Source organism: Amaranthus tricolor, chromosome 2 (genome assembly GCF_026212465.1).
Source record: "Amaranthus tricolor cultivar Red isolate AtriRed21 chromosome 2, ASM2621246v1, whole genome shotgun sequence".
In the NCBI taxonomy this organism is placed as follows: domain Eukaryota; kingdom Viridiplantae; phylum Streptophyta; class Magnoliopsida; order Caryophyllales; family Amaranthaceae; genus Amaranthus; species Amaranthus tricolor.
The window spans coordinates 4,162,999-4,172,524 of record NC_080048.1 but is presented as its reverse complement, the minus strand read 5'-3'; the positions used below and the strand labels follow the sequence as shown (position 1 = coordinate 4,172,524).

Below are 9,526 nucleotides of genomic sequence, written 5' to 3'. Positions count from 1 at the left end.
TGTTTCCCTTAGATGAAAGGATGCTCTTTGCTCCCTTAACTTTTGTTTCTTATCTGATGGTGGAAAACAAACTATTAAGTATAGAGATAAAGATAAAATATTTAGCTAAAAATAAAACAAATTCTCACAAATTTAGTAAAAAAATTCCAATCTTTCAAAGACTCAATCAAATGCAAAATTAATCAAAATATGGCAAAACACACAAATCAAAATTATAAATTCATTGAGATAAAATTACTAAATACATGAAAGGGAAAGAAGCAGAAATAGAGGAGTTTGTCACAACAAACTAACTACCATCTAAACTACAATTTGTAATTTCACAATGCATTAGTTTTAAGTGTGCTTAAGAAATAAGGAGTGATAGAACATGCCTTGGATGTAGGAATTGTAGTCCATGCATAAATGGCAGAACTCTTGAAAATCTTATGGTAGTTTGCACCAACGTCTTCAATTTCTACACACGCAACGCATATGAAGCCATATGCTTTCTGCCTGAGTAGAAGTGTCTTTGCTATCGACTCAAATAAATAAAGGGCTTCTCCAAAAGCTCTTGTGTTGGACATAGTTAAGATCAGAAATCAAATTTAAGCATTGATGACACAATAAGCACTCAAAGAAATTCAATAAATTCAAAGCAAAAACTAAATACTGAATAACAATATTAAGTAGGTTAGAAAAATTACCTTATTTTCCATCATTTTCATTTTCTTTTCTTCCTCAGTGGATGTTCATTTTCAAAATGCAGAATTTGTCAATGAAAATTGCAGTGAATGTTCTTCCCAAGCATTACTAATTAAAATTAAAACCAAACAATCAAATAAATCAAACCACTTCATATACCCAAATTATTCCCTAAATTAAAAACAAAACCAGTATAAACCCTACCTTTAGCGCATTAACATGGCGAGCCCTATCTTCCGCGCTCAAAGCTACAACTAAAACCACCCAGATTCAAAACAAATCAAAATTCTGTCAAAAAAATTATCTTAATGCAAATGTCACATTAATAAGGCTCATTACAAACCATCAGCTATCACTTTGTGTTTGAAAGAAGACATGCTGAAGTTTGGTTACAATAAAGTACAACTGAAATGGACAATCTACATTCCAAATACATCCAAATGCAAACCTAATCTTTTTTCTTTGTCATCTTCACCTAAAATATAACATTAAAATTAGGGAAATTCAGTAAACTTGCAAGTATTATGGAATGCGTAAAGCACTAAGCTTATATCTTTCTTATTAAGAGGCAAATTCACATAACAGTCACCTATATACAATTGCGCAAGTAACCCAGAATAACATTTCATCAGGTTGCTTTCAAACTTATTCAAATTTACAATTTTTTCATACATGAATTAAATATTGAGGTAATTCAATTCCATCCTTATCTCAAACCTAGAAAAATACCCACTAAATTGATCTTTTTCTCCTTAATATCCCAATTCTTTGATTCTCATGGTATCTAATTCATTATAAAATAAACATCATGAAATACATAATCATTTGAATACTGAGATTTTGACGAAATTAAGCTACAATGCATCTCAGACAACAAGAAAATCAAGAATGAAATAGAGCAAAGAAAACATAAACTCAAAAGAGATAAACAAATTCAAAGATAATTAAAATTAACGTACTTGGATGGTCATCTTCTTTGTTTGGAGGTGCGGATTAGAACAAAGCAAATTTAATACCTGATAGAACAAAGAAAACGATAATCAATTAACATCCAAAACCAATATTAACAATAGCACCTTTCTTCCTCTTCAACATACCTGGAAGAACAACTTTAGTAACCCAATTTACACTCCCAATATTCACATTAACCAAATCAAGCATCCCTTGTAAACCAATTTCATGGAAGAATCTAGAACCTTCTGAAGACAACCCAATATTATTAATCAAAATCCCAACATCCAAATCTTCAATTCCTTTACTAAGTTTAAATTCAATCTCTCCCCCACTAATTTATAATCTTAATCTTGGATTTTTCCTTACCAAATTTAGCCCTAATTTCATTTGATGTAGTTTGAAGTTTTTGTGGGTTTCTACCAATTAAGATGAAGTTTACAAATCCAGAAGAGGGATCTATTAAATAGCCATAAATCGAAATACCCAGATAACAATTTTACAAACCTACCCAGAAAAGAAGAACTTACAAATCCAGATGAAAATCAAGTAATTAGCCATGAATAAATAAAATCGGAATAAAAAAAATAAAAAATGAAAAAAAAGAAAAAGAATACCTGCCAAGAACAGAAGAGAGGGTCTGAAGGTGGAAGGCTTCAACAAGTTTGTAAGATTAGAGATAGAGATGTTCATCCATGGAGGAAAGGGAAGAAATAGAAAGGTAAATGAGTGAAGTGAGAAGAGAAAATGTGAAATGAGGCAGAAAAGGAATCAGTGAAGTGACGTGGCAAATGTACTGTTCATCACAAATGATGAACAGTATTAAGGCTTTACACACTTTTTATATTTAGATTAGATTTACTAAGTAAGTGAATGATAAAAAAGAATGACGTGAAATAATGAACTCCATATTGTTAGCTATGTCATTTGTGAAGTAAAGGAAAGATTAACAATTGTTTCTTTGTTTTATTTTTTTTTATTTATTTTGGACTTTGTTTATAAAAGCATGTGTTTTACATATATTAACTTTCTTTTTTTTTTATACGTTTGTTTACAAGAGCCATCAATGTTAGACGTGTCTAAGATTTAAGCATGCTACTTCAATGATAAATATATGGTCGCTCTTTTAGTTAATACAACAAATTATTTATGACACAATTTTATTATACAAATTATTTATGACACAATTTTATTATGGGACACTTATTATTAAGTTGGCCTGTGTACAATTAATATTTAATTAATCACTTATAATTTTAAACTTATTAATTAGGAAAATAGACTAATTTTATAAACTCTTCTCATAACAATATGGTTACTTCATCTACCCCAGTTGATAAATAATCTACAACTAATAAATATCAATAAATAATAAAACTAAATTCACCAATAAATATATTTTATTTGTATATTAACAGTGAAATAACTATCAACTATATTTTTCTGTTAAAATCACCTATTTGAGAGCATTAGATGAAATGGCTGGATTGTCAAGACAAGCGTCTATGTTTCAAATCAATTTACCGAGCTTCTTAATGCAGTGAAAGCACGAAGACAGGAACAAGTAATTGATAACTCAATATCCGAATCAAGGATATCGAGAGAAATTAGGGCTAATAAGGGCCAAATCAGTCATATTTCACAGCTTGAAGATTTAGTTTTGTCCATACAAACATAAAGGGCACATATAAGTTCTCTTTTTGCGACATAATGAAATACTTAGGAAGAACACAACGATCACAAGCTTAGAAGCCAATGCTGCCTCCTATCCCTTCCAACTGACATGATACGTCTTTAGCCCATAGCATACTTCTGAGTCCAGCTCCTTGCGGTGCTCTCATATTTTGCCCTATCGGTCTTGTACATGTGAGCAATCTCAGGGACAAGGGGATCATCGGGATTCGGATCTGTCAACAGTGAGCAGATGGAGAGCAAGACCTGTTCACAAGTAAAGTTCAAGACACTAAGAAATCAATATATTACTTTTGTTCAACAGATCTTACCAGCAAGATCGATGTACCAACATAATATTTTCTATTCATCATTTAAACTGATGGTCCTAGAACAATCTCAAATAAACAAACATAAGAATCATGTTCTTAACGCATCAAAGATTAGTAAAGCATATTGGATCCAAACCTTTGAAATTGTGAGCGCAGGACTCCATTGCTCCTTCAAAATGTCAAGGCATATGCTTCCATTGCTGTTGATGTTCGGGTGAAAAACCTTTGTCCTAAAGGCTACCTGCAGCAAATTGCCAAATATGAATTAGTTTCATAGAGGGTATATAAACTCAAGTCACCCAATGACTAGATGCAACTTGCAAGCACTAAATAGTTGAAGGTGCCAGCAACTGAAGCATTGTATCATTGAGAAATGAAAATTACTTTCAGCGAATAAAAAGGGTAATATCTTACAGAGTCGACAGCTAGTGTACAAAGAGAAGTGTGATGTCAACTAAAAAATACCCTATAATTATGAAACTAGATATATTACACTTCTTTTGCATCAAAGGTAGTACAGACATATGTTAAATTACCTTTGGGGGTTTGAATGGATAGTCTGGGGGGAAGTGAATGGTAACAAGGAAAACACCCCCAGCATAAGGACTGTCTGGAGGACCCATGATGGTTGCTTGCCAATGGAACATATCTTCACCCACGGGGCCTGAGAAGGAAAGAATTATATATAATAAATATCAGATCATTGCTTAAAAAATTCTGAAGGAAAGAAAAGGATTATGAAGCCAACAATATTACTGAAACAATTAAAGACCTCGTACTTCATAAAAAATTACAAGGAACTCGATTGCAAAGCTTGAATGCAATACAAAACACAAAGACTCCTAAAGTTCAGATTCTAAAGCCTTAACCACAGACAATAACGAGTTTCTACGTTAACTTAATATTTTTTATAATGAAATCCTTTTATGATGTCAAAAATAAATCATACTCTCATCTTAGAGACATCAAATTTTATTAGCATATTCTTGCCACAATCCAATGAGATTGTCCAAATTTTTCATGGTTTAATAGAAATGAGCTAACAAAAAGACAAAACAACACAATCATATTTAAAAAAAAATATTGGACAACACGACAATTTGCTAGTCCTGGATGAAATTCTTAGACAACAGTAGTCCCTCTCTCTACTTATTCTTGCTTCACCCCAGAAAAACAGCAGGCAAAAAACAAGTTATAATTCTTGTTGTAGTTATATTGTTTATGGGAAGTCTAGCAATAACAATGTATTATTAAAATAACTTACACTGTAGTTGTAATTTATGACACAAGCACGATTGCATTATAAAATAGTTCAAATCCATCTTTCACAGACCGCTCATACATCTATTATCTCCTCAACTACGAGCTTCATTAGTGTACCTAAGAACCAAGACATAGAGGAAGGTAAGCACCGTTGAGCTGGAACCCTGATATCTTGTCATAGGCCACCCATCAGCAGTCTTGAGACCAAAAACAGCCACCGTGCTGTGCAGGATATGACAATGGTAGGTCCAAATACCATTGGTCCGCAAGAGAACTTTGTGGCAGAAATTCGAGGAACTCAAAGCTCATCGAAAAAGGGGGATAATTTGAAAATTTAAGTACTGATACAAGAGGCCAGGGATGGATGCAATCCAAAACATGTGTTTGAAATATTTGAGATGACCAAAAGGAACACAGCAACCAAACAAATTGTATTTCGAAAATCAGGCCCGAAATGAACCAAAAAATAATGGTTTAGTTTGCTTTGGCAAAGATAAATTTAAAGAGCACGAGGAAAAAAATCATCAATAGATTAACCTTTTGAAGATAACTCAAAGAGGATACTACGAAAATTTTCAAAAGAGCCTTGAGCGCACTAATTTATCAAAGCATAAAAGCTAAAATATTTGAACGAGTTTTCACAAACAAAAAGAGACTTTCAAAACAAGCTAATCAAAGGAACTCTAGTCAGATAGAGGGCCTCCATGAGGCACAAGAAATTCCACGCCACATGAAGCAAAAAATAGAATAGCAAACATTGAAGATTCCCCTGGTCAAAGAAGGCAACATTAACTCCTGTTGAAATTTCTGTTATTTTAAAAAAAACTACAACATCTAAGAATGTAACACTAATTACAAAAATCCCAGTGTGCATTCACGCAAACATAGAATAAAATTTTTGCTAGAGTATGCAAAGAAAAAATCAACAAACTACACACTCTTGACTACTTTTATTAAAAGAAACCCTGACACCAAATTGACCAACAGAAAACAGTATAACTACCATCCATGCTATATCACTACCGGTGCCTCAAAAAAAGAATCCAAACGCTGACAGTGTAAGTAATAGAAACTCATGTTAACAAACATATCCACAACCCCCAAACCTTTAACCTCTATCATCATCAGCTAGTAATCTTTTCTATGTTTTCAAAGTTCTTATATTATCATTTATCATCAAAAACCTATTGTTTACAATTAGTGCTAATATCTCACAACATTAAAAGAAAATAGAGATGATCCAAAACTAATAAGATCTTACCAAATGCTTGCAAGAAAAATAAAATCAAATAATGACAATTACATAACATTTGAATGGTTCTTACGTTAGGACACAAATAGGAGAAAGAAAATAGAAATCAATACCTACTTAAAGCCATCTAAACGCACAAAGTACCAGTCAGAAAACTTCTTTAGAGCCAAGACAACAAACCAAACATAGAATTAACCCACAAAAAAAAACCATTTTAAATATTCATGTTATCTTCCATCATAATCTTAAATTAATACAAATACCATCAATGAAACATACTTGGCAATCCCAGCCCTTCAAGCTACTATCTTGAATTGAGCAACATAATCCAAACCTTCTCAAAGTTACAACTTTTCTTGTCCAAAAGGTTTGCTCAATCAGCAAAATATAAGAAAATAAATCCAAACAACCTGGAATACTGACCGTTTCTCTACACTAACTAACTAATCATTTGAATCCTTCAGGTCCTACAAAAGACAGGAAATCATGGGAAGAACTTTACACTAACTAAACATTTTAACAGAACAAAGGTTCAATCTTAAATGCATAAATGCCATAAATCATACAACCATCTCACAATCACTATATATACGAAGTCACACTCCAAGCATCACAATCCTAAAACTTCTCAAAAAAATGTTCACTTATCGAGAAATTTAGAAGAAGATTGCGCTCAGGAACTATAATAAACACAAAAATTCTAACAAACCTAAGATGCTTCATTCTCAAAGAACATACTTTCAATCCTCCTCAAGGTCCCATAAAAAAAATTCAAAACTAGTCATTTCAACATCTGCTACTATCATATGAACACTTCACACAGAGAATCATTTGAACACAATTATTCGCTGCAAATCAAAGAAACAGTTAGCGCAAAATAATCTTTTATAACATAATTATAATTATACACTATAAATCACAACAGTTCACACGAAAGAATCATTTCAGCATAATTAATGCTATCGATAATCATCACCAAGGCCTCACAATCACCTTCCGGAAAAAGATTCAGGGTCAAGAATCACAATCCACACAAATCCTCATCCTATAATGAAATTCATCCACAGGAAAGCAAACTATACAAATCAAAAAATCAATTCAACAAATCTAAAATGGAGAAAAATGAAACTATACCAGCGCTACAAGAAGTAGGAGGATCCTTCTGCAGATCTTTGAGTTCCTTCAAAATTCTCTTGGACGCCATCCCTTAGAAACTAGAACATACAAAAAAAGCATCAGATCAACTCAGATCTCAAAGATCCCTCAAAACACACCAAAATGAACACATAAAATCCGCCAAAAATCCTCTAAAACATTCATAAAAAAAAAAAAGAATAAAAGTAAATAAGCATCCATGAAAAATCGATCTTACCTCAGAGAAGAAGAGAAGAAATTCTCTCTTACTCTTTCTCTCACTTGAAAACGCGCAAAATTACGAACACTAGATTGCGAGATTTTGCGAAGGGAAGAAGGAAGAGAAAGGGTTTTCGATCAATCACCGGAGGAGAGAAAGGAAAAAGAAAGATGAGACAGGAATTGCTTTAAATTGAGGGGATTCGTTTTCTTACTCTCTCCTATCGATTTTTTATAGATTAAAAAAAAAAATTAGGGGTAGCGTAAACTGCAGCTGTAGCCTGTAGGGCGTGCACTTGTGGTTGTGGCTTTTTCTAAGTTTCTTTATCTTGTATGATTCCTGTGCATTTCCTTGTAGGCTACAAGTATTTGTTTTAGATTGCCAAATACGGTCTTTTTGAGAGATTATATTTAATTAGTTTGACTTATAAAGAAAATAATTTGTCGTGTATGAGACCGTCTCTCCAAGAAGTGAGTTCATATAATATCCCATTACTTTAATTGATTACTTAATATTATTAATCGTTTTAAGGTTATAAGTAAACACTATAAAAAGTAATTATATTAAAATTATAAGTGAACACTTTGACATTATAAGTAATTATTTTAAGAAAAAAAATGTATATTGGGTCAGCCCAATAGAAATGGTCTCACCCTGAGACCGTCTCATTTAAGAATTAGTATAAAGAAAATTGTAGAGTAAGGGTAAGCATTAACCTTTGATAGGCTGGACTTGAAAGACGTCTGTCATAGAGATGGTTTCTTAGGAAACCGACTGGTTGTTTTTTTAACAAACTACTTTTTGTAATCAATTATTTTAAGATTGAACTAATCACTATAAGTATTTTAGGTTATAAGTAATAATTGTTTAAGAATTATAAATAATCCCTATGTAAAGTTGATTTTTACATTATTTGGGTTAATTTCGGTTATTAGGTTATCTTATAGAGGTGTTTATTCGGGTTATTGTGTTAATTTCGAGTTAGGTGTCTTAGGTAGGTTCAAATTGGGGTCTTGTGTTCATATTGGTTTTTACATTATTTTAAATTCATTTTGTAGTTAGGTTAAGTCGGGTTCGGTTCCAAGGGTGGGTAAATATCGAATCATCAAGTCTGTTTTGAACAGTTCAAGACTTATGAGTGATCATTTTGAAACTATAGAAAATGATTATTTTAAGATTATAAAAAGTGATTCGTTTAAGTTATAAATTGATTATTTAAAGATTATAAGTGATCATAAGACTACAAATATAGACTATAAATATATAGGGTCAGTCAATAGAATTACTCTCATAGTGAGGTCGTCTCATCCGAAAATTTGGATTGTGTTTTTAATTATATCGTGTTTGGAAAATTTGTATCAGTAGAATCATGAAATCAATCTATATCTATAAAAACTACTAATGAAGAAATAGGACTGATATGTATTAGATACTCAACAAAAATTTTTCCCCTCATTTTTATATTGACGCGACAGGTGAATTTGTAGTGAAAATCATTTCCTAATATAGTACAATTTAATGTGCATAAGAAAATTTGGTAAACAATATTATTTCTGAAGTCTTTATATAGCAAACTAAAACATGACTAAATTATAAACCAGTATTATTTTCCAATACTATTTCCAAAATAAAAGAGAATAATATCTTGATATAGCAAATTATTTTTCAAGATTAATTACCAACTATAGAATAATTATATCTTCATAATTATCTACTATATATTCCTATTTGATTAAAAAATTAATTTTATTTAATAAATGGGTAATTTCACCTAAAATAAATTTTTCAAAAAATAATTATACAAATAGTAATATTTATTCAAGATCTTTAAAATGAGATCAAGTTTGTAATATTTTTGACTCTTTTTAAAAAAATTTAAAAATCATTTAATTATTCAAAAAAATTAAGCTTTATTATAAAAAAATTAAATTTATATTAATTTATTAAAAACTTTAAAGTAAATTTATTCATAAAAATATGGTTATGAAAAAAATAAATATAAGATATCACTTGATTATA

The 9,526-nt window shown here is 31.1% G+C and overlaps 1 protein-coding gene across 1 annotated transcript; it reads right to left on the bottom strand.

Moving 5' to 3' along the window:
- Positions 1–3,203: 3,203 nt before the first annotated feature.
- LOC130805085 (ubiquitin-conjugating enzyme E2 28) lies at positions 3,204–7,859 on the bottom strand. The gene is made up of 5 exons (XM_057669704.1): positions 7,526–7,859; positions 7,288–7,367; positions 4,175–4,302; positions 3,775–3,879; positions 3,204–3,573 (listed from the first exon to the last, which is right to left on the bottom strand). Exons 2-5 carry the CDS (start codon positions 7,355–7,357, stop codon positions 3,430–3,432), a joined length of 447 nt encoding a protein of 148 aa, XP_057525687.1. The 5' UTR covers positions 7,358–7,367; positions 7,526–7,859; the 3' UTR covers positions 3,204–3,429.
- Positions 7,860–9,526: the final 1,667 nt, after the last annotated feature.

What these genes read in the sequence shown, in the direction of transcription:
- LOC130805085 (XM_057669704.1), bottom strand. Translation starts at nt 7,357, where the DNA reads ATGGCGTCCAAGAGAATTTTGAAGGAACTCAAAGATCTGCAGAAGGAT. An exon ending in ATCCATTCAAACCCCCAAAG is followed by an intron (nt 3,880 to 4,174) that starts GTAATTTAACAT and finishes AATTTGCTGCAG; the next exon opens with GTAGCCTTTAGGACAAAGGT. An exon ending in CTGCGCTCACAATTTCAAAG is followed by an intron (nt 3,574 to 3,774) that starts GTTTGGATCCAA and finishes ACTTGTGAACAG; the next exon opens with GTCTTGCTCTCCATCTGCTC.